We start from the raw sequence: 26,020 nt of genomic DNA, 5'->3' as shown, positions 1-26,020 counted from the left end.
ACCCCCTGTGGATAAGCTCACCTACGAAATGGGTACTGATGTTTGTATGGCTCAGTAGCATGTTGCGAACATAGCAGCTGGTGAAGAAGCACCCCCTGGGTGGGTGGTGGCGCCAACGGAGAAGTGAACACTCCTGTTCTCTCCTTTTCACCTCCTCCCTGCATCTCCTCTCATTACCTCCCTCCCTGCACCTCCAACAAACACAGGGGACAGACACACAAGCTAGGAAGTAAAGCAGAGGCCAAAATAAGTGCCCCACGTGTGGGGCCACTTTTAACGATTTCACAATTTGGGAAGAAGATTTAAAGTACTAAGAGCAGAATCACAATGGCATCTGCCTTCTGTGTGTGGCTCCCGTGGTCTCTCTTGCAGGGAATTACAGGGGAAAAAAGATGTGGCTTCTTCATGAAAAAAATAAGTAAAAAACCAAAAACGAAAACTACTCCTCCCCAAAAAAACCACCCAACAATAAGGGTTGAAGAATGTCTGACATTTTGGGGTACTGAATAGCCCCGCCCATGACGGATCAGCAAGTCCAGCTGGGCTATATTTGGTCGGAGTGCCTTGGAAGGTGTTAGAGGTTTGAGTCCTACAGCTTCTCCGAGAATTTCTCCAATATGCATTAGTCACTGTTGTCCAAGATTCTATGTAAACCAGATTTGGGGGGTATGCAGATGCAGGGGGGGGAAATGACTCCTAAGACGATGAGCATATGATAAGCATAAGGCTGCTATGAAAGCCTAATGAGTGGTGATGACCGGCCCCTGGACACTCAGGGCTCTGGCAATCTGCTTTCTCATTTGATGGCAAACAAAAGAGTGTGAGGTGGGATGAGCGCAGAGCCCCAGCAGGTCTTCTAACTGGTCTCCTGATTGTTCAGGGATTTTCCCTGTGTTTTATATTAAGCAACATGAGCACAGTATAGATGTGTTTTGCTGATAAGAAGAGAAAAATGAATTGGCAGACACTTTCCCAGACAAGACCGGAAAGCACTGTTCGAACAAAGTGGAAATTGCGCTGTTTTCCTGGCTGATCACAGCACTGATGTTCAAAGCTTTCAGACCATGTAATAGTCTTAGGTTCAGGTACACAGCATTGAAAGGAGGAAGAAAGCAAAGCTGACTTGAGAGAGCATGGAAAGTTAAAAGAGAAATGAAAAGCCTTTATCTGGGAAGGCAAACTGGCTGGTTATAGGTTATCTGGTCACTTTCAAAGGGAAGGAATTAATTACAGCTGCCGAAGGACACTTACTAATAGGACCATCCCAAAATGCTTTCCTATTTTCCCAGCTAGGGTTCACAGCTGTGAGCACACCCTGAAATAAAATCCACCGACAAGCAGCCAGCCATTTCTTTTTACCTGTGGACGGAGATGGAAATCCTGAACCCTCTCCACCACCTGGAAAACCACACGAAGCCAGGCAAAGTTGACTTTTACTAATTGGACAATGACTAAGCCGGCTGGAGGCTTTCATCAACACTACACAAAGTCAAAGATGCTCGGTCTGCAAATTACCACATCACAGAAAATATTTCACCTTGGTTACTCGCCTCGTTGCCAATAAACCACTGAATGAATCATTGCCATAAAGCTATTACACTAATAAAACAATACTAGGCAGAAAAGCTATTTGTTGAGTTGGGTTCTTCTTTATTGGGAATATAAAGAAAAAGGTTGTTAAGGCCTTGTAATAGTTCTCAGATTAATGGCTGACGTAGGAACAAAAACACATATTTCAGGACAAATGCATTGTATAAGCTGGAATCATTAAGAGTTTATTTAAGATTCTCCCCAACTTCTAAAGCAAGTGGTAGTCCAGATGCATAGTTTCTGATCTTAAATAAAAAAAAAAAAAAATCCTCCTAGTTTTGCCTCCATTTTGAATTTTTCCATGCTTCTAGGCTTTATGAAAAATGTGCGGAGAGTTTAGATTATTAAGGGCTGCTAGTCCATTTCTCTGAAACCTAGGTGATTACAAGCAAAAACATCTTGAGAAGGGATAACACATTATTTTCTGCCTGGGTAATTACTGAACTTGCAGCAGCCCCAGTAGACGCAGAGCGTCCTAGCGGAAGGGCTGACTGCAGGTCATAAGATAGGGTACTTGGTAAGAAAGACCCCGATGACACAGTTTAGCAATGCTTCCCTGGACAAAGAAGTCTGCGGGGGACCAAAGGCTGGGATTAGAGTCAGGGTCCGTAAAACGCTCATGAGTACTGAAAATGCAATCTTGCTCTCTGGAGACATTACGTTTTCTGGGAGCACTCTGGGGTTACTGCAGGGTGCACCCAGCTGCAGTCCAACCTTTTTTATGCAGTCCATAACTTTGACAGCACCGTACAGGGCTCATGACTACCCACTGCAGAAAACGTAATGGAAGGTTAACGGGGAACCAACTTCAGAGCATGGGATTAGCATGGAGGACCATTCATGTCACAAATGGTCTTGTCTACCTGAGAGGGAGCACACCCCAAGGCAGGTTTGCGAAGCGACGGCAGGAAGCTAGGTCTAGAAGGGAAAGAATGCGCACATTCAGTTGTACTTAAATGCAGGGTCCATTCACTCGGGGAGTCATCGAGGCTGCAAGGAAGCCAGACCTCTCCGAAAACTCCACCCACATCTGTTCTGGGCTTTCCAGTCTTTAGCCTTTGTCCAGTATCCCCGTGAGCTAAGCGTCAGTGTTATCACTGCTGCGTGAGTGAACTTTTCCATCAACATTAACTGTTCCCATCCTATCTTTATTCCTTTACATTGACCTAGCACTTCCATCACCAATTTGCTTACATTCTTCACGTAATGTCAGTTAAGGTAAGATCTGGGGGGTAGGATAGTGTAACAGTTAATGGATGCCATGTAACTTCAGGTCTGCCTGGGAACCTGAAATTGTGGGTTATTGTGGGGATGAAGTGAGGAACCCCCAGGGCCCCAGGCTGCCTCCCGTATGGCAAAGTTGGAACCAGAGGCCACGTCTTCCTTCCAGTCAGGCCATGTTTTGCTCTGTTGTCCTGTCTCTCGTCGGAAACACAGGAAAAGCCCACGGGAGAGTGGTCTCCCGGTCTCACCCAAAGAGAGAGAAAGAGGAGGAAGCTGGGAGATGCTACACTAGCTCTAGAAATGCTACTTCCAGAAAAAGAGAAGAAATTTTCTTGACTTTTGTTATGGTTGGTTATAATCATAACCCCACATCTCACTGCTTTTGCCACAGAGGAGAAACTCTTTGGAAACAAAATTTTTTTTCTGTCTCCTTGATCTCAATTTCCAATTTTAGCTAAATTTGTTTCTATGGCAGATGCTTAAAACATGTAAAAACTAAAAGTACTATTCTTTTATCTCAAGTCTGAAGCTCAACAGTTTAAAACCTCTAATTAATCTTTTTGTTCATATATAAACATCTGCTTACATTTCCTAACTCTTAAGCTGTAATAGGAAGCAAATTTTTAATATAACATTCTAGAGTGAAATAAAAATAATCATCTAGGGTCATTATTTTTGTCCAGAGACAGGAATGGTTGTGCCAGAAACAGAGACGGGTCTGGGCTGTGCCCTTCAATATGGCAGCCACCAGCCAAGTGTGGCTATTTACGTTTACATTAGTTAAATCATAGAAAATTCAAAGTCCGGTCTCCTGTTTGCATTCCATACATGTCAAGTGCCCCCTAGCCACAAGCCGCTGGAGATTACTGTACTGGGCGGGGCAGGAAGGGAACATTTCCATCACTGCAGAAAGTTCTACTAGACAGGATAGCTGGTTATAGCAGCATCCGAGAGGAAGGACAGAAAAATTAACTCTGATCTTTCTCTCTCTGCTGCTTCGTGAGTTTTTGGCTCTTGCCCGAATGTCCATAGACAGGGGACCAGATGATGAAAAGCAGTTAAGTATTAATTTAAAAGGTCCCCGTATTTCCAGGGAAGATCCTATTCCTTCATGGCGCATTATCAAGGCAAGACGGGAACTGAAATAACAGCATCCTCTAATTGTCTACACAATATGTTTTCTGGAAGCTTCCTTTTGAAAAATCCCTACCCCAAAGTATCTTTTGTATCCTATACATTCCAGTAGGCATCAAAAAACTATTATGAGCAAATAGGAAAAATACCTTAACAGGGTACCCACAAACTTTTGGAAAACAGAAAATCATAAAGGAAGTAATACTGTATCGCACAGTGAAAAAACGCTCAACCCCCTACTGGAGAAACAGCACGACCCGTGGAAAGAACAATTATCTAAGCTTCATTAGGAGCTTTATAATTTTTCAGATTTTATGCCCTAAACATTGAGTGCTGAAATATTTGCACAGAGTGACACAGGTCTGCTTATGTGACAAGTTCCAGTTACCCCCTTAAGGGTGCTCATGGCCCATGGAGACTCATTTCACATCTCATCAGTTATAACCAGAAGCTGAGGAAACTGGTTTCTCGTGTCTCTGGGGTAAGAACACAGACACAGAATACAACAAAGAACGAGGATTTTTCCCTAATGAGCCTGGCTCAAGCAACCCCCATTGCTGGAAACGGAACAAGCCTTTTCTCTTTTCCACCGGGCACTCAACAGAGTGATCGCTGGGACATGTTGCAAGGCATTTTAGGGGTCGCGGGGCAATGTGCCAGGCATGTTTGTTCCAGCTATGCAGCGGCTGAGAGAGTGATTGATGCTGTTCTGTCCCTTTGTCCAGCGCTTGGCAGAGTGATTTTGTGTAGAGCTCTGCAGACCCCAGAAGTAAAAATACTGTGATACAATGTTTCAAAGAGCTGCTTCAGAGAGCAGCTTCAAAAAGATGCTGACATCTCAGACCTGCTCATGTGATGAGTAGAGATCAAGGACTTCCCTTTCTAGATATTAATTGTGAACAGAAATTTACAGGTAACAGCTCTGGTGTGCAGAGACAAGAAAAGACGCAAGAGAAGGACCCTTCAGAGTCCTTTAGCATTAACACTCTGGGAAGCGAGGGTTTTTTTTTTTTTTTTTTTTTTTTAAGGAGTGGGGTGTATGTTTAACTCTGCCATTTCCGCAATAAACAATTTAAAAAATGAAGCTGTAACTTTTATCTGAGCAGAGTCCAGAGGAAAATAAAGCACTCTACAGATAGATCAAAGGCCCGCACTTGAATGTTTTTTCCTCAGCGTTCTGCCTAGGTAGAGATCTTGTCACTGGCTAGATTATTTTAACTCTAGCTTGATGACTGCATTCTGCACTGATCCTCAGGGTATGGCTAAACATTACAAAATGCAGCTTCTTGGATGCAAAGGATAACATCCAATCTAGAGTTCATCAGGTCATGCAAAAATAAAACACAATGAACATAGACTATAGCATTCTCTGGATATGAGAACATTTTTTTCCCCTGGAAAATTGCAGGGTGGAGTAAGGAATTCTTATGACTAAGAAAATAAGCTTTATGTAGGTCTAAAATAATGTGTTTCCCCATGTAAGGTAAGCATGGTCACTGCGGCATTTGACTTCTAACACTTCCCAAGTTGAAAATACCAGTTATGACCTATCCATTCTCTTTTAACTCCAAAGTCACCTCCTTAAACTTGTTCATATTGTTTTATTGTTTTTTAGGATTTAAAAAAAAAAAAACCCACCACCCAGTTTTACAAAGCTGAAGGCTTTATTTAGGGAGCACTCTCTATTCTTTGTTTTGAGTACAGAGGAAAAGCAACTCAAACAATCATTTCTAATGATAATGTCTGCTTCATTGTTTAGATTATATTCTTAAACACATTTCTGTATGATGTTTCACATCTTCGAAAATGCATTCCATATGCACTATTTTATTCAATCCCCAGAACCACTTTATAAGTGATTATCTGATATAATTTCTTAGTCCCATTTCACATATGTGAAAACCGAGTCTCTAAATTTTGTGACTTACAAATGTTCCCACGATTGGCAAGTAACAGCTGCTGCCGAGGTCAGGAGCAGCCCTGACTCCCCTTAAATCTACTCTTTCTTTAATGCTCAATAAAGTGCTATGTGTTTACAAAGGAAAAATCACAGTGTTACTAGTGATAAGAACAGACTCTGGAACACAGAGTTCTGCTCTCTGCAGAAACTTGCTCTCCTTAAACTTTTGTTCCTCTTTGATCTTCATATTTACTTTTGTTTATTTTTGCATACTTTCATGGCTGATTCCCCAGGTAGCACTCAGCAGTATTTAGGAAAAATTGGTATTTTTAGAAGAAAAAGAATATCATATTTAGAGAATTAAAAAGTCTCAACTATAAATATTTTCTGTCAATTTACATTTTGCTGTCTTGACTCTGCTTAATTTCTTAAGGACTTGATTGAATTCAAGTTTGGCCCTTAGAATTTTCTTAAAGCAACCTAGATTTTGTAGTGATAGTCTTTATGAATTCTATCATATTACTACAAAGAAGCCACGTAAGCTCTGAATCACTGTGTCATGCATTTGATTATATAATCTAACAAGGATGTTGTCCCACAGGTTGTATTATGATGATTAGGAAAAAGTCCAGGGGCACCTGGCTGGCTCGGTCGGTTAAGTGTCTGCCTCGACTCAGGTCATGATCCTGGGGTCCTGGGATTGAGCCCCGCATCAGGTACCCCGCTCAGTGAGGAGTCTACTTCTCCCTCTCTCTCTGACCCCCCCCCACCCACTCGTGCTCTTGTTCTTTCTCTCTCAAGTGAATAAATAAATATTTAAAAAAAAAGAACAGAAAAAAAGAGTTCATCCTTCAGGAAGGACTTAACCTCTCGGGGGCATTTGGCTTGGCAATTTTAGCTCATGTATAATTTCGGCTCCCAGGCATCCCTCTGGCTGGGTGCCTTTGTGCAGTGAACAACCTGAACAACTGTACGCAATGTCCCGTTCGTCCAGCACCCTACGGATTACATGACATTGTGTTGCAGCACTGCAGCACGGACATGTGAGAAGGACATACCTCATGATACTTTTTCACGGTTTTCCCGGAGCTGCACGTGCAGGATTTCCAGTTGATGGTCCCACAGCCACAGTTGCCCCCACAACGCTGCACAAGGAGGCACCGGGGAAAGAAGACCACGTGCGTCAGCTTCAGCTCCTCTCTCAAGTTGACGGAGTAATTCCTGGGAGTGCAACTGTAGCGCTTGACGTCATCGTTGAGCCTGTCCAGGTCGACTGCAAGAAACACACAGGAGTGAGCGAGCACACGACCCGGAGCAAGAACTCCGGCAGGCGCTTTGGGAAGGGGTGGGAAGATGCTGTGAGGTGACCTTAATGCAGGGATCGAATCTGTCCTCGGGGTCTCAGTTAGGAACCTAACCTGGAAGGTGGAAAATCTGATTCTCTTTTGATCCCATCTGCTCTTCCAAAATAATAATAATACTAATAATACATAAAATAGTCAACAACAAAGGAAAAACAAACAAACAAAAAAACTCTCAAAAACTTGGCTAAATCTTTATCTTGGTTCAAATTTCCTTATACCTTTTTTTAATATACAAAAAGAATTCTGAGGAAAGAAAATGAAATGTCCAGCAATTTAAAATAACTGCCTTTATCTTAAAAAAAAAAAAAGCCACCAAAATAAATCAGCTCTTGATTCTAAATAAAACCTGAATTCCAAACCATTATTTAAATATAATTTGAATTCTATCAGGGACCCATTAGGGACCGCTACTCTATTATGTTTAGCTGGTGATGAAATTTTACAGCGGAGTGTGAAGAAGAAGAAGGTTTTAGTTTCATTTTAACTCCAAGGTCAACCAAAACGTCCCAGAAAACGGCATTTGGGGGCTGTGCAGATGATGCGTGTTTGTGCGCTGGGTCCTGGACGGTGGCAGAGCCCAGAGGGTACAGCCTGGGCTCCGAAGCCAAGCCACAGCTTCCTGCCTCCCGGGAGCTGGAAAGTCACCCGGCTGCTTCCAACCTCTGCCTCATCTTTACCTGTTTCACAGCCATATTTGAAAGACTGAATCTAGTGTGCCTGGCACTCAGTCAATGCTGATTATGTCGGCATTGTCAAGGGGGAATGGTTACTGGGACTTCTGTGAATTAAGAGCAGCACCCTCGATTTCCAAATTCAAGTCACAGATATTTACTTGGATTAAATTTATATTATCGTATTTACGTAGGACGTAGGTTACATTCAACGTTCTCAAAAAGGCACCTAATCCTCCATGCACTTGGCGTGCAAGCCCTCTGACCACGCCCTGGAGTGCCTCCCTCGTCACCTGCCGGGCGGGCACAGGAGAAATCCCACAAAGGCTGGGCAGACAGCAGCAGGCTTACTCTGGACTCCAGCCCCTGCAAGGGTCTTGGTCTTAAACCCAAACTGCGTGAGGAGCAGTGAGAGTGCTCTTTTGGGGTAGAAGCCAGAGGCTAAGGATGCTGTCGGGAGAGCGCCCGTGAGGGAAACCAAAAGCAAAGAAGGTGCAGGTGGATGAAGAGTCCCCTTGACACCATGAAGTCAGCGGAAAGTCTGTCCATATGGCCGGGTGACCCCTTGAATAAGGAATTAATGGCAGTTGGATCGATGCCCTGCCCTGAGAGCCTTTCCTATGTGCGACTAGGCTTTGATTCTCAAGGGCAGGGAATTTTCCCCCCACTGCTACCTGCTGAGCCTGCGACACTGGGAGTGGGGGGCAGGGGGAGTGGGTGCTGAATAAATGCTGAATAATTTCTGTGCATCATTTATTGCTGTTTTTTCCTTCCTTTGTAAAGACATGTCCTAAGTTTAGCTATAATCAATGCAGATTTAAATTGAATGAACTGCGTCTCGGGAAAGGAAGCACTTTATTGCTGCTAAAGCCCTGAAAATAACCGCAAGCAAAGCAGGAAGGATTACATAAACGGGTTACCAAGTGCAGCCGTCACCCACTGCACGTGTCCCCTTGCGATACATAGTGACGCCGGGCCGTGCAGTGGACAGGGCTGGGCAGGCGGCCGGATGCGGGGGGCAGTGGGGGTCTATCTGGTCTGAGGCTGAGGAGTCAAGGCTGTTAGCGAGGAGACGTGGTGGGTGCGGGGAGGCAGAGGGGGGCAGGCAGGAAGGCGTGGTGCTGAGGGTCTCCAGGTCAGCCCCCTGCTAGGCACCTTCTACCTGTCACCGCACTTCACTGTCCTCCCCACCCTTTTAAGGCGAATGGTTAAGCGGGACACTGGGATGTGGAGCTCTTCCTCCTTCTGCTCCAGTTTCTGGCACATCTAGGAGAACGGGGGCAGGCCAGGTCCCCCAGAGCCGGAGGAAGAAGACGGAGCTCCCTGGTGCTGTAGTGGGTCTGCGGTGGCGCAGCCTTCTCTCGGGGATACCCCCGAGCCCTGCGACAGCACGCCTCTCCTCCGGGGACTTAGCCAAACCCCAAGGTGCCCTCAGCAAACCAGGAAAAGGCACGTCCTCCTTACTCGTCTGGAAGCAGGACTCTTCCCACTGGGTGACTGTTTTACTGACCAGCACGGGCCCCCTCCGTTCCCTGCCCGCTGCGAACAGATGTACGACGCGGTCCGTTGTGGACATCCATTCACCGACGGGACCGATTCAGCCGTGGCCCAGGGTGACCGCCGTAGCCTCCAGCTGCCCGGCGCCTCGGGGCATTGAAAGCACCAAGGCACTCAGAGGAGACGGATGAGGCTGCCCCCAGAGCAGGACGCCGGACAGGAGGCTGAGGGGCCAGCGAGCTTGGGGGGCCTCCCCGGGCGGGGGCTCTGCTTGAGCCTCTGGAGGGAGAGCCTGGGAGAGGGCTGTGCTTTTAGAGGAACAGGACAGGGCAGCAAGGACGTCCCAAACTTAATTCAAAGTCCCGTGAATTTCATCTATTTCCCCTTATTTCACTCCGGGTGTACGTAATGTTCTAATCCCTCTCTTGCTGTCCTTCTGAATTTGAGTCTTGTCTTTTCATGGGTCTCCGACATCTGTTTTCTGGGCTGGGCACCGACAATCTGTTGGAAGGGCTGAGAAGGGGCCACCGTCCTCAGAGCATCCCCCAGACAGGTTAGTCCAATGTGGGGCACTGCTCAGGACAGCAGGCGCACCCCTCTTCTTGCAGCCCTGGCCTCAAAGCCCAGGTCATTTGCAGAAGATCCTTGTGCTGTGATGAGTTCTGGGGTCTGAGCACTGGGTGGGGACGTGTCAAGCAGGGGATAGTGTTCAGTCTCCAACCCACTGAGGCTCAGGCGTGCGAGGACAGGACGGAGAGTCAGCCTGGTCTGTTTGATCCCAGCCACCTAAGCCCTGAGTCCCCGGGAACGTGAGAAGCTCCTCACACACACGCTTGCAAGAACCACCCTGCCCCCTTCAGTGCTACGAATTACAAACCATTATTGCTCTCACTTTCACAGGGCAGGGAACTGAGCCTCTGAGAGGTTAAGAAAAACACTTGTCCACAGCCACACACCCAGTCAATGCCTAGTAGAGCTAGAGTTTGATCCAGGCTTTTTCATGCCTCTGCACGCTTATAGCCGTGGTCTGAAGATCTGAAGGGAGGTGCAAAGGGCAGTTTCCACGAGCCACGCTGGGGTCTCCCCTCTGGGGGGCCGCTCGCTGTCCCAAGGACCAGGCTTCCCAGGTGTGTGACAGACCGTTACCTGCCGAGGAGGAACACCCAAGCCTGTACGCCCCATGCACACACATTCATTTATCGGGTGCTGCTGGAAAAGGTCACCAGGTTCTGGCTAACTGCCTAGAGCCTATTTCTTCTTTGGCATCGAACAACATAATGAGTTTCTCTGTTTCCCCCAAACTGAAGGAGACTGTGTCTATGCACGATCTTCGTTTGAATGAGGACAAATGCGTTCTTGCCCTCACCTGCCTGTGGTCTTAGTCATGAAAACCGGTTGGAAGCCCTTGCAAAGAGCTGAACAGATTGATAACAAAAATTTGTCTTCAGAGGGAACCCATGTTAGAGTCCTAAAGATTCTTTTTACAGGACAGATAAAGCCAGGACAGGAGCAGTTCATTGTATTATGTCTCGCTTTATGACGCTTTGCAGATACTTGTAGATACTGCCTTTTTTCACAAATCGGAGGTCTGTGGCAACCCCGAGTCGTGCGAGTCTATCGGTGCCATTTTTTTTCCAGCACCATTTGTTCACTTTGTCGCATTTTGATGAATCTCACAATATTTCAAACTTTTTCATTATTATATCTGTTACGGTGATCTGTGATCAGCGATTATGACTCACTGAAAGCTCAGATGATGGCTAAGTATTTTTTAGTATTAAAGCATTTTTTAATTAAGCTACAAACATTGTTTTTTCAGACATAATGCTATTGCACACTTGACAGACTACAGCATAGCGTAAACACAGCTTTTATACACACCGGGAAACCACAACATTCATCTGACCTGCTCTCTTGCAATATTTGCTTCCTTGTTATGGAATAACCGGGCTGGAACCGGCTCCTCGGAGTCTCCGACGTGTGCCTGCAGGAGGGCTCACACGCTTGGCACGCAGGGCGTGGGCGCTGATCCGCTCGTGATAACATTTTAGAAGTCTTCTGTAAGTGGATCATTTCAAGTTTTTTTGGTGTGAATATAAAAATTCACTGTGAAACAAAATAACATCCTCCCTTCGAATGTAGGAAAGCGTGGGTTTTTTTCTCCCCATGCATGTTTAATTTAATTCATGCCTCTTTGCTTAACAGGAGGATGATCCCCGTGGGTCAGTCTCTGGGTGTCAAGTTTATTGGCAGCTTTCATGTGCTGGTCTTTCCTCCACCTGCACTTACATGTCACTAGCCTTATCTTGATCCCCCTGAGTCCACTGGAGTCTCCAGTGAGATGTGCAGTCCTTAGAGAGAGCAGGAAGCATTTTCTAACAACCAGACCAAGCTTTTACAGCGCTAAGATTCTTCATAAACTCTTTCAGCACGCACTAATATATACATACACATATACGTTTAGTATGTGGTAAGGCATGGGAAGTGCGTGTGCTTGAAGTAGGGATCCATACATATATATATAATTTTTTATACCATGCTTTTGTCATTTTATTTCATTTTCCCTAGCACTCAAGTCTCCTAAGTCATTTTAATCTTCTAGGGCTCAAGTCAAAAGCCATATTCAGCCTCCATCTCTTCTGACTCCCTGCTATATGCTCACCACACCTTCTCTGCCTTCTGTTATAGTACGTACTTCACAGACCTTGCTTTGTCACTTTCTTTTATTTAGGTGTTTCTCTTCCATTAAAATACAAGGTTCTTGGAAGCAGAGTTAATCCCCTTTTGATCCCTCCTCTCCTAGTGCTTTGCCCATAGTGGAGAGCCCAAATATGGGTCATTTAAGTCCTGCTCTCCTAAAATCATTTGGTTTCAACCAGGTCCTGATGGAGGAAATAGGGCATCCCTGAAGACAGAGCATGCATGTGACATTTCAGGGTATTTGAAATAACTAAGTGCAGTAAAAAACAATTCAAGTCCCTATGGCACCCCAGACAGGTGTTTCTGATTTTCCTCAAATCTTTTGTGACTCTGAATGGATACCCATAAACTTAAAGTCAAGATCAGAAAGAATTTCGGACATTGATACCCCTGCTCATCAATCTAGATCTCCTTTGCAAGGATTAGGTCTGTAATGATGACTATCTGAAGGAATCAAACTGATGATGGTGTAGGTCAGGACTGAGAAACCAGCCTTCTGGAACCAACTCTCCCAAGGATGAACGATGACGCACGAAGAAGGTTGGCACCAAGACCCACGGAATCTAGAAGCTGTGGCACAGAGAAAGGGTGGAGTCAAGAAGGCTCGCTCCCTGATTCGCACCTCGACATGCTCAGGAATACGCCCTTTGCTTTCCCCATGGGGAAAAGTGCCACTACGTAAAGCACTAAAAATGGGCCTTTGATTCTACAACACTAGATTTACGAGGCTTTGGGTGAGGGTGGGAGGCAAGGGGGATATATGAATGACGGTAGTATTTTACACCAAGTAACTAGGGTTTCTCAGCCTTTTTCAAGGTTCGTAAATTCCCCAGGTGGCGTCTGTTCATCTTTATGGACATTACAACCTCACTGTGACTTTCAGATTCCCTCTTCTATAAATCAGCACATAATTGTGAAAACTGTTTCCAAACCTCAACCCCAATTTGGAAGTGCAAATAAACCTGGAAAGAGCAATGATTTTATAACTTCTATTGAGAAAATATCAGGATATTTTAAACTTCAAATCATGGATTCCATGACTCCATTTGCTGGTTTAATTTCTAAAGAACAGATATATTTACCACGTGTATTTATAATGATTAACCTAAGTCACAAGGTTCCCAATCAGACAACACTGAATTTTCAGGGTTTAAAAACACTGCTAAGCGATGAGTGAATGGAAATGTACTGAGCACCTACTTTGTGCCTGGTTCTCTCTGAGAGGCTTTCATACACGCAACTCTCAGTGAATTCTGGTAACAAACCCTCATTGTAGACACGACTATCCCCATCTGATAGATGTGGGACCCGAGAGGCAGAGGAGTTAAGTGACCTGCCTAAGGTCCTTGGAAACATAGTAGGCATTTGACAGACACGTGGAACAAAGTGGGTGAGTGCTTGGCCATCTGCAAGGTGCTGAATGAGGCATGAAGGCAGTTGACATCATCAGAAGGCAATTCTCTGAACTCTAAGAACTGTGACCTGGCAGGATATGTGAAGTACATCTATGCAACGAAAAACAGGAAAACAAGCTAGGAGGTGAGTAAGAATCAAGGAGATCTTGAAACATCTTTCTCTCATGTACTAGACTGAGTCTCTGAGCTTGAAATACCACTGAGTTCCCCCAGCCTGGCCTGTGCAGCGAACAAACCCAGATTCATGGCATGGTTCTCTCCTTTGTAGCTGTTGCAGGACTGTTCCGATTTTCTTTTAGTATATAAAACGGGAATAACAGTACTCTCATGCCAAGAAATTTATTAAGATGGAATGAGTTAAGGGGCGCCTGGGTGGCGCAGTTGGTTGAGTGTCTGACTCTTGGTTTCGGCTCAGGTCTTGATCTCAGGGTCGTGGCATCAAGCCCCACGTTGGGCTCCATGCTCAGTGCGGAGTCTGCTTGAGATTCTCTCTCTCTCTCCCTCTCACTCTGCCCCTCCTTCTCATGCTCTCTCTCTCTCTCTTTAAAATAAATAAATAAAATCCTAAAAAATAAAAATTGAATGAGTTAAGAGTATTTGAAGCACAGATCTAAATCCTAGCTCTCGGGAGTTATCCCCCACGACACTGTCGAAACGAGTAAAACAGATAAATGAGTAAGGTTAAGCACAGAACGCCCCAAAGAGCTGAGATGCTGCAGTTGGGGATCACTAAGGAAAGGAAGGTCATGTCCACCTTGATCTCAGTGTCAGAAGGCAATAATCTTGTGTGTTCAGTTTAATTCCCTGGGACTGAGCACGGTTCTTTGCAAGTCGAGACTTAATGAGCCGGTCTTCCCAGCACCAGCAGTTCTGAAAGGACCATGTGCTGTAGGAAGGATGTGCTTCCTCCCTAAATCTGCAGGGGCACAGAGCAAAAGGATGCTGTGTGGGGGTGTCCCAATGCTTCCCAGAAAACGTAGGTAAGGGACCCACAAGGCAAAGACATCCATCATTAGCCAGAGTGACTGCTGTGTCCCTCCAGACACCGAAAGTTACCTACTGTTCTCCGCCGTTAAATGGTGTTTTCCAAGCAATGTGCCTTCACAGGGGGTGGGGGCGGGTAACAGGTGAAGAAAGGGGGTCACGATACCCACAAAGATGGACAACCTCATCATCTAGGAGAAAAGCAGAGGCGCCAGAAGGAAAAGGACTAAAATCCTTATCCCTGCGCTGAGACTTCCTTCAAACCTTTTATGTGCGCCCGCATAGACACATGCAATGTGATGGACAAAAATGCGGCTTTTATTAATGCCTTCTGGCGAACTGAGTGGGGAATCTAGATACTTACAAGTCATACGGGTCATCAACAGTGGCTATAGTCTAAAAAAAAGTGCTTTTCAAAGGAAACATCCAACAAGCAAAATGGTGCCAGAAAAGTTTCTGGGTAAACAGTATCCTAGAAAAGTTTAGTACTTGCCAATCATTTTGTAAACTTGTAAGGAGTGTACTGATTTTACAGATCCTTAAACCTGACAATATTTGGATACTCTGTAGGAGGCTCTCCAGATTAGTGATGATTATCTTACCGCCCTAGTGGAAGAGTTCACAGAAATATCTTGGTTCTGTGCAGTTTTACTGAAGTAACAATAGTAGCTATCATTCACTGGGGGCCCATGAGGTGTTAGTCTCTCTGATTAATCCTAACACAACTTTGCAAAGTGGTTATAATTAGAGCCATTTTGCAAAGTGCAGAATGCAGAGGCTCAGGGGTCTACGAGTGACTTCCCCGAGGCCATGTCCTCTGGATGTGAGTTAGAATTTTATCGCAAGTTTACTTGACTACAAAGTCCATGCTCTTCCCACTACAGCATCCTTTCTTTTGCTCTCTTTCTATCAAATTTGTGGAAGACAATTTTCACACTTATTAATAAAGATTGCTTTTACCTGGGGCATACCACATGGTTCAGCAAGTTCAATGAAGCCAACCCTCTTTCAACATCAGAAATTAGAAAAATAAATCCATTTTGATTTAACGTCCCCAGTACCTCTGTTTAATTGACAGAGAGGTAGTTACAGGGGACGATACCTCAAGACCGACTTACCGGATTCATCACTAGTGTCAGCCAAAGGCCTTTTGCAAGTTGCTACCCAGATAGCAAATAGGCAGACGAAGTTGCAAGCATTCATTTTGTGATGGCCTCAGTGTGTCCTAAACTATGTTCATGTCTTAATATACTATGAAATTACTTCCCTCATTTGAAATCATTTTGAAAGAGCAAAACTTACTTTCCTAGTTAATGGACAAGGGCATGACAAAGAAATGGCAATAAATGACTAATTTAAAAATTAGAAGTATTTTGATTTAGGAGAATTCAGAACCAAGTCAAACGTTTTGATATTAAACATATTTCTGCACTTAATCCTCAGCTTCTATGCCAGTTATTTACCTATAAATCATTTTCAAATGGTTAAGTGATTTAGATCTTAGAGCAAAATAATGTCACGTAAGAAATCACAGAATTGGTATCTGAGCCTCTCAAGTCGGTTAATAACTGTCCCAGAGTTAGAACACCTAACCATTTAGCGTCTGTAAAAAATCACGTATTTCAAACCCTGTCACTTAGAATCAATTTAATTATCAATACATTTACTCCACTCAATGTGGAAATACTGATTTTTTTTTTTAAAGAGGAGTGCATGTGAATTTTGGCACAAGCACTAAAAAAGAGCAACACTTTGGGGAAGAATTTACTTGTGGTAAGTAAAACTGTAGTTCAAAACTAGTAGGTTGGAATGCTCCAACAATTATATCCATATTTAATTTAATTTAATTTATTTATTTTTAAAGATTTTATTTATTTATTTGACAGAGAGAGACACAGCGAGAGTGGGAACACAAGCAGGGGGAGTGGGAGAGGGAGAAGCAGGCTTCCTACTGAGCAGGGAGCCCGATGCAGGGCTCGATCCCAGGACCCTGGGATCATGACCTGAGCCGAAGGCAGACGCTTAACGACTAAGCCACCCAGGCGCCCCTATATCCATATTTTAATGCTAACACTGATGCTGTGGAAACAGGCTTCTCCCTTGTTGTAATTTGTTGGATTTTTTTCTATGACAAACACACTATTGTTTGGGAAAGTCAAGTTCTTCTGGAATAAGTAAAAAACACAACAGATCTCATTTACATTGTTAATGTCCATAAATGGCCTCTCGATGAGTGCCCACTCTAGTAGAGTTTAAGGCTGATCATTTCTTAATTTAAAGATATCCACTGTCATGATATGAACTTGAATAAAGGCGCGCTGCCCCTAAATTCAAAGGACTGTGTTTTAAAGAAATCACAGTACGGTTTCAGTTAGGCTACAATGGTCCTATGATGATTATATAGTTAACTTTTTACCTAATTACGTGCAAGGGTGTTATATCATTCGCGTACTCATCAGAAAAAGTAAATGCAACTTGAACTTGAAACAACTTTTTTTTTTTTTTTTTTATAACTTTTACGCAGCTTTCAGGTGAAAGCATGAGGTTGAAATTATTGGTTAAAAACTGAGTTTTGGAACTGCAGTTCTGTACAGATTTCGATGATACATGTTACCCTTTTCTCCAAACCCCCTAAGAAACTGAACATTGGATATATTAACTTGTTTTATTGTCTTCAGTCCAGAAGCTTTTATAGACAAGTCTGAGCTTACCTATTACATGTGAGTTTTATAAAAGTCGACCTTGTGTGCTGAAGTTCTGGCTCCAATATGTGCAATGTTATTGTCCCTTTTCTCTCTCTCTTCTCCCCAAACCTTATTGTCCTCTTGCTTCCCATGTACGAGTCTCTTCTTAGAGAGACCTTGAATCTCACTGTCTCCAAATCTGCTTTCAAACAAACATTAGAAGCAAAGCACACAATTTAATTTTAAATACGTACTATTTTGACCTTGTTACAAATGTTTTTCACCCAGTGTGTTTGTGTCTTATTTTAGAGTTTATAAAACTCCATGTTTGTACGTTCACAGTGAAGAATCATCTTAGAATACTGCTCTTTGGTATCATGAAAAGTGCCACTTCGATTGATCTGGGCAAATCAGAAGAATGGATATTCAATAGCTATCCATAACTGATGTTTGTTTTTGTAAAACATCATTAAAGAATTACCATACTGCCAAGAGGAAAGTTTTTCAGGGATCCTATAAAGTTCACTCTTCATTGGACATTCAATGGACCTCCATTATTTGTAACTATGTTTCCGTCTCCACTTTCCCTTCGCTGCTCCCCTTCTTATATACCGGACCATAAACCGTGAGTTTGTACTTTTTAAGTTCTAAAAGCTGACGATGAGAGCTGAGATATTAAACCGGACTTCTCTTCGTGTGTGAGACAGGCATGGAGGTGGTTTGGCAGCCGTGGTACGATAAACAGTGAAAGCAGCACATTTATCCAAGTGCAGAGAGAGTGGTGACTGGCCAGGGTTAAATGAAACAGTACAGATCTGCCTTAGGGCCATTCTAAACAAGAGAGTAAGAAGTGGAACCCAAGCCAACAAGGGAAAGAAATGTTGACTCTGTTAGGAATAAGTAGAATGTCACCTTGAATGTTCTTGCAAGGTCTTATCAGTAACCAAAGGCATTCTTAATAAAGCTACATTCCTCAGTCTTATGGGTGGGTTTCTGTAAACTTTGGAAATATACTCATGCTGGATTATTAATATCTTTAATTCCACAAACATTAATGGAGCACCTAAAATGTGTCAGAGGCTGTGCCAAGAGCCCGAGATACAGATGAACAATGTCTAACACAGAGGCTCTCAATGCTGGCTGCCACTCAGGATCGATCTCAATCTCCCACGGGCCATAAAATAACATCAATAGCTCAGCCCCACCCTCAGGGGTTCTGAGTCACTGTGTCTGCGACTAGGCGTCTGCAGCTTCTTACAGCTCCCCAGCGGACTTACTCTTCAGCTGGAGCGGAGACCGGACCCTTAGGTCCTAGGCTCTCATACTGCCTTAGAGAAAACCCCAAGACGCAGTTAACTACAGTAGTAGGACGGAAGGATGCTGTGGCCTCCCAAGTACCCCAGACTTTGTCTGGGGTGGCGGGCTTCACAGGCAGAGGATGAGGGACAAGGAAGGCTTCCCCAGCGCAGTGACGCAAACATATTCCAGAATTCTCAGTAGCCAGAGCTAGCTAAGGTTGCTTGAACAAGTAGTATGTGCCAGGTTCTCTTGATGGCACCGCTAACAGCTATCAGAGGTAGGCGTGATACACACATTGCCAGAGGAAACTGAGGCACAGGAAGATCAGCGACTTGCTGAAAGTTCACAACACTTGTAAGTGGCAGAGTTAGGATTCGAACCAGACACTCTGCCTCCAACTCAACATGATCTCTGGGTGAAAGAAAGTAATGGATGTAGGTGATGTTTAAATTTTAAAAATCCAAAAGATAGATGCCAAGGAGAACTGCCTCTCAAATAGCTATCGTAGTGAACATACTTGAAGACAGTCAGATTTTATTATTTTTTTGGTCCAGTCCCATTTTTCCTGTTTTTCTGGGGTTTTTGAAACACTGTGAATCTTTTACTTTACTTCAAGTTGACGTAAATAGAGACCCAAAGACAGCAACACTACAGAAAAGCAATTTCTTGTCTGAGCTGAATCCAACCTGAGCCTCGGGGAGACTGTTTGAGAGCTACAGTGATCTGCCTACGGCACACCTCCATAATGTCGGGGACACTAAGGACTTTTTTTGGTCCACCCCTTAGCTGTATGTTTTAAGTAGATAAGTTTCCAGACCTGAGCCATAAGCAGCAGACCTAGGCAGGAGTCAACTAATTACTTATTCCAGTCTCCAACAAGTCACGCTTCCTGACAAGCATTTCCTACCAGAGTGGGCCAAGTTCACGGTTCTTCAAAGTACCCCTGACATTATAAAATGTAGGAAACAAGCTGTATGTTAGCTAACTACCTTCACATTTATGATGCAAATGAGCCTTACGAGATTCTTAGAGAAAATTTTAATGTAAATTTTAGCAAATAAAGGAAGAACGAATTACAGTTTTATTCAATAAAAGGTAATAAGATATTTTGCTATTAATTTGAATTAAACATGCAAAGATTCTCATCTCAGATCATATTGCTCAGATGTACAGGTAAGATATTTATTTTTTGCGACTTTCAGTATTATTGTTTTGACTCAAGATGTTTTCTCGGGAATGTTCCTCTCTCCTCCCCTAATATTTTCCTGAAACTCCCAGTTGAATGCATGCCCACACACAGACCTCCAAATCATCCCAGGCCTTCTTTGTTTCTTCTCTGGGACATGTATGTCCTGTGAAGCCTCCAGGGCACCAAGCACGCAGTAGATCCTCATAAAACCATTTAAGAATAGACACTGAATGGGATGAGGTGAAATCTTCTAAAGAGTTCTGACCACTGCTTTCCCAGGAGCCTATCTTGCCAGCACTGAGTCCTGAGCTAAATCAACATTCACATCTATTGGAGAGGTACAGCAGACCATCACGTGGGCACTGCCCCCAGAGGTGAGAGACGATGATGCTCATCTCCTCTCTACTACCCACTGGCCACACAGCTAGTACCAAAGTATTTACTTCCCCTGACAAGGAGGCTAATAATACCTTACTTGCCAAGATGCAAGAAGTTTGTCCACATGATTTTACAAGGGCTCTTCTAGCTCCTAACTATGACACATCTTTGACTGCACCAAACCTTGCTCTCTTTCTTAGTCCCATACAAACAATACAGTTTGTGATAAACACAGAACTTCATCTGAAGCTGCTGTGGGAGAGATGTGTGATAAGACAGGCAGTAATCTGGGTATTTACCCCAAAGATACAAATGTAGGGATCTGAAGGGGTACGTGCACCCCAATGTTCATAGCAGCAATGTCCACAATAGCCAAACTATGGAAAGAGCCAAGATGTCCATCAACAGATGAATGGATAAAGAAGATGTGGTATATATATATATATATATATATATATATATATATATATATATACACAATGGAATATTATGCAGCCATCAAAAGGAATGAGATCTTGCCATTTGCAATGATGTGGATGGAACTAGAGGGTATTGTGCTGAGCTAAATAAGTCAGTCAGAGAAAGACAAGTATCATATGATCTCACTGATATGAGGATTGAGAAACAACACAGAGGATCATGGGGGAAGGGAGGAAAAAAGGAAACAAGATGAAACCAGAGAGGGAGACAAACCATGAGAGACTCTTAATCTCAGGAAACAAACTGAGGGTTGCTGGAGTGGTGGGGGGGTGGGAGGGATGGGGTGGCTGGGTGATAGACATTGGGGAGGGCATGTGCTATGGTGAGCACTGTGAATTGTGTAAGACTGATGAATCAAAGACCTGTACCTCTGAAACAAATAATACATTTAATGTTAAAAAAAAAAAAAAAAGATAATAGGAAGGGAAAAATGAAGGGGGGGAAATCGGAGGGAGAGATGAACCATGAAGAGACTATGGACTCCGAGAAACAAACTGAGGGTTCTAGAGGGGATGGGGCTGGGTGGATGGGTTAGCCTGGTGATGGGTATTAAAGAGGGCACGTTCTGCATGGAGCACTGGGTGTTAAACAAAAACAATGAATGGTGGAACACTACATCAAAAACTAATGATGTAATGTATGGTGATTAACATAACATAATAAAATAAAATTAAAAAAAAAAAAGACTGGCAGTAATCCTCTGATTTTAGTGAATTAAATATATTGCATTTTTGTCCTTACTGAGAATAACTATCAGTGGTCTTATCTGTTTGTGAAGAACCTCCAAGGCTCTGTTTCTTACCTTTTGACTTCCTGTCATGGTAGGACCTGCCTCGATAATGGGGGGTTTCCAAATATAGATTCTCAAGATCTTCTTGCCATGATTCTGGATTAAAGTGCTTGAGCAGATCTTCCACGGTATCAAATTCTGCGACTGTTTTGTCCAGAGCATCCGCAGTGAGGGTGGGGTCCGTTACTGATGGAGAGTGATAGGATACCCCCTAAGAGTGACATACAGCTCAGTGTACTCAGAAAAAGTCCATTGCTATGAAATACAATAGTCATACAACTCTATGGAAGGAACATAAACAGGCTTCTGATGGTAAGACATTCTATGCATAAATATCATGCTCAAGTCCTCTGCCATAGTCCTGCCATATTCTTAAATAAGAGCGATTAATTGGTAAATGATAGTCATTCACATTTCTGCAAATCAAAACCAGGCAGATCATAAAACTTCCAGTTCATCTGAGATATAATCATTAAAGAAGATATTGACTAAATGGCAATATCAAAATTACATCATCCCCTGTCTTGGTTCGAGCTCCCAAGTCATCCACATCCGCATCAACAGTTAATGATTAGAATTTAAATTCTGAACTGCTTTCATAATCCATTCTCTCCTCCCATGTTTAGTCTCCACGTTTCCTCTTCATGGGTCACCTCGCATTGCAGGCATTGTGTGAGCAGGGTTTGAATCTCCTCTGGAGAGAATTTGATAAAATTTGGCACTTTCACCAGCTTATTTACTGGTTATCAACAAGAATAATTAGTCATGAAACTTGCTCTCTCGACCAAGACTGGGAGATCCCAATGGGAAGCATATACATGTATTTTTAAAGTGCTGTTGCTTGCTCGTGATCCCAGCTGTCATTAAAATATTCTCAGAAATACTCTTTAAATGGGGAATGCAACACCACTGAAAATCTGGGAGGGATTATGTGGACTATGTCCCCACATAAGTTCCCAAGCACTTACTTCACTAACCCTTGGATAATCTAGAGGCAAATGAGCCATGATTCAAACATCTCTGTAAAAATTCATGACCCATTAACAAGGAAATAGCACAGTCGCAAATGGTTTCAAAATGTCTTTCAAGAAACTGCCAAACAAACAAGATCCCTCAAGGGCAAATATCTCCTACCATTCCGGGAACGGGAACACGGGAATTAACAAGCACTCGTGTTCCTGAAACTTCATGCAGCATCCTAACAAGAACTACTATGTGCCACAGGGTTTCAGACAGCAAAGTCCACATTTCATGGTCTCACTTTCAGCTTAGGGTCTCTCTTTTTAACCAATCAAGGTCCAAAGGTCCGGAAGCCAGGGACTGGATGCCCACCTGCTTTCAGAGGAATGGTGGTCCCTCTTTAGCAAACGAAGGCATTTTGCAAAAGCATTAACCCACACTCGTGTACCTTAAAGGCAGTTTTCAAATATGCCTGGTAGGGGAAAGGGAGTGGGGAAGAGGCTGGGAGATGTGAGCTAGACTGGTGAAGACAGCTGGCCAGCTCCCTAATCCAGGGGTGCACACGTGCGCATGCGTGTCTCATATAAACTGAACCCCGACCGAGGCACATCATTTCTGTCTTTCACATCCTTCTTGGCATCACGTGCTAGAGTCAGATATTATGACTCAGTCTCAAAATTTCAAATTCCCATTCAACTTTGTATTATCCGGATAATGTACAGTCCACCTGGCTCATCGTCACCAGATGATTTACAACTCCATCCCAAAGATGTGGGTCTGAGATCCAAAAATTCAAAAAGAGCTGCCCAAAGTTAGGTGCATGGCATCTCTATAAAAGCTCTGAAGTTAAAATGCTTCCCTGTGTTTGGAAACAACATGAAGCCATTTTCATGCAAGTGCAGGCCTCTGTCAGTGGCTCTGGGGAATCCTTGGCAGCAAGTTTCCTGGGGTGGCTCCTCACAGGACCTAGAGCTTAGTGTCTACCTACACATCTCTCCAGGAGAAAGCTGCGAGGGGCTCTCCATGCCTGAGGGGGAGCCAGAAATCTAATCCCTCTGACATTTGTCTGCAGAGCAAATCCAGACAAACCACAGGTAAAATGTAAAACTATCCTTAAGTGAGATAGTTAAGAAAATACTCACGGGTGATTAGAGGACCTAAAAAACTCGCCAGAACATGTTTATTTCTGGGGTAATTATTTAAAAACTATTTTTGTGAGAAAGAACTAACTGGGTGTGCCCTTTTCCACACCACTGTAGATCCTATCTCATTCAGCTTTTGTTATATATTTATAAAAATCCATTCTAAAGCTAACTGATTGGATTTAAATTAACAATTTTTAAAAGAAAAATAATGCTCAGAAAACTAGAAACCACTTCCCACAAAAACAAAATATGGTTTATACAGAGTTAATGGTGGGTCCAAGGCTCCTTACTGCTATTCCAGAGGGGTCCTGAAAACCAGAACCCTGAGGAAAGAGACTGTTTCCCTGCTATTTCCAGAGGACGAAGCAGAACCTGGCTTTGGAGCTCCAACCAGAAAAGTGTCCAGTGGATATGGACCCAGTGCTGAGCTTCTGCTGATGCTCCAAACGGATGGTCAATCCTTTTCTTTAAGAGGACCTGCATTATCCTGCATTCGCTAAGCGTCCCTTAAGCTTGTAATTTCTGCACGTGGGGCATGAATGACTCAGCCCCTCTGAGCCATCACTAGAAGATGCTTGAGAAGCCAGAGGATTCGACAGAGTAGCACACCAGCGCCTAGCGGCAGAAGCCGTTACACCGTGAATCGTCGGCCTCAGGCTGCTAACCGGCCAAGCCTCCGCCTGGCCTCCCAGAGCGAAGACTTCACCTGCCTCACAGTGATTGCCTGCACTTATCGAGGTTCAGAGCGTGCATTCGGGGCTGTCAAGAACAAATTAAACACTCTTAATATCACCATCAGACACCCCACTGACCTCTTGAGTAGGCCATGTTGTTCTAGTCCAGCGGACACACCAGGTGAATTAAATAGTCACAGAACCCATAGCTAAGGAAACCCTTCCATCCGAAGGTATTGCTTTAAAAATACCCCAGAGAGCAAAGGATGGAGTATCACTTGAAAAAAAAAAAAAATCAACTCTGACTCAGCCACATGGGCTGACTTAGACCCATGGGCAAGCTTTCTCCACACTCTTGACCTTCTAATGAACACCTACATTTATTATCTTGTATTTTATTGCTACATACGTGCTACTTATAGGATTGGTGAAAACAAGGTCTGTTCTTTCTGAACAAAGAGAAGTAGAATACCGAGAAATGACTAAATTTGGAGGAAAAAAATGGGGGGCATGAGCCATTTTACAGTTTCAGGGTGAGTTATGTTTTATTTCTAAGTCAAATAGAACACACGCCTGGTTTGTACTTAAGTTATCTTATTGTAAACACCGGGATTTTTCACATCTGAAACGATCCTTGAAAACACAAAGGTTAACAGCTTTCCCTGGAATATTCAAAACACTATTTCAAAATACCCCACTTGAGCTTGGGCCATGGACCAGTTGATACGTTTGATATGTCTGGACAGTCGTCTAGTTGGAACATTCTACTTTGAAACTGATAAATACTGAAGTCATTGTCTAGCCCGTGTTCCTACAATGGATACTGGCATTTCCTGAGAGCCTTTTTGAAGAGAGGGGGAAAAGGGCATGCGACACAGCCCGCTGAAACCATAAATGAAATGGAAGGACACATCATGATTGCAATGTGGCTTCTGGTGAAGCCCTAGGTCCTTCATGCAGCTGACGCTGTTCTGGGGTTGACCTTAGTTTCTCCATCAGCTTTTTTCACTGGCAACAGAAAAACAAATTACTTACTGAGATAGAGCTTGTGACTGACTCCCAGTTGGTCTCTGAGTCTGCTGCGGGTTGGAAATCTTCCTAGAAGGCAAGAAACATCCACGTGAGTCAATCAAACCTCTGTGCAATTCATTATGTGCACAGTTTCAATATCTCAGCCCTCAGAATCTTCTTTCAACTAAATGACAACAGATATAAGGGTTACATTCTTGCCGGACAGTTCACCATTTGTCTTCAGCACCTCTCCTCAAGACCCCTTCTCATTCAAGACACGGACATTTATGGACATAAGGGATATATTCACATTTACTCTTAAGTACTGGTGAAATGGAAAATGTGCAGACAAGAGTTCAAATTTTAAGTTGGCCATCTGCCAGCTGCATGACCTCAGGCAATCTACCTAGCCTCTGCAATCCTTCTCTTCCTCATCTGTATGGGATGGTATGGGATGCTTAAATTAGAGGGTAGTTTTGAGAACTGAATGCACTAATTATATAATTATAACTAGCAGTTAATAAGGTCCTTAATAAAGAGTAATAATAGCCATTATCCGAATTGATGTTTATTTGGTTTGAACTAGGTTCTGTATCATGTTCAGTCCTGCCTCTTGAGCTGGTCTATAATATCAGTGATCTTTTCAAAGATAAATTCACCAGCAAAGGGCTATTCCTGACTCTGTCAGGAAACACCAGGAAGAATGGCAGGGGGAAGGAGATGGCCGTGGCCGTGGAGTGACAAAGTATTCCCCAAAGAACAAGATAAAAGGCAGACTCGAGAAAATTATCTCAGAGAAGCCTTGAAGGATTTGTGATAGCAATGGATCTCAGAGAAAGGAACTTCTCTTAAAAGGAAAATGTGTCTCCAATTTGTGTGACTTTCTTGTTAATTACTCTAGCACCAGTAACTTTAAAAAACATAATGGGAA

General features: G+C 43.6%; 1 protein-coding gene across 3 annotated transcripts in view; it reads right to left on the bottom strand.

Annotated features, from left to right (window-relative positions):
* PDGFD (platelet derived growth factor D) overlaps positions 1-26,020 on the bottom strand; it is a 211,417-nt gene that overhangs the window by 4,454 nt on the left and 180,943 nt on the right. For all 3 annotated transcript variants that reach the window (XM_006729210.3, XM_006729211.3, XM_081799580.1), the window contains exons 4-6: positions 25,114-25,176; positions 21,312-21,510; positions 6,907-7,121 (exon numbers count right to left, since the gene is read on the bottom strand). In XM_006729210.3, the coding sequence (XP_006729273.1) occupies positions 6,907-7,121; positions 21,312-21,510; positions 25,114-25,176 (477 nt within the window). The remainder of the gene's footprint in view (positions 1-6,906; positions 7,122-21,311; positions 21,511-25,113; positions 25,177-26,020) is intronic.

Source organism: Leptonychotes weddellii, chromosome 11 (genome assembly GCF_054177405.1).
Source record: "Leptonychotes weddellii isolate Sample4059 chromosome 11, ASM5417740v2, whole genome shotgun sequence".
Taxonomy (NCBI): Eukaryota; Metazoa; Chordata; class Mammalia; order Carnivora; family Phocidae; genus Leptonychotes; species Leptonychotes weddellii.
Note: the sequence above shows the minus strand (reverse complement) of the source record. Positions and strands in the feature narration are given on the sequence as shown.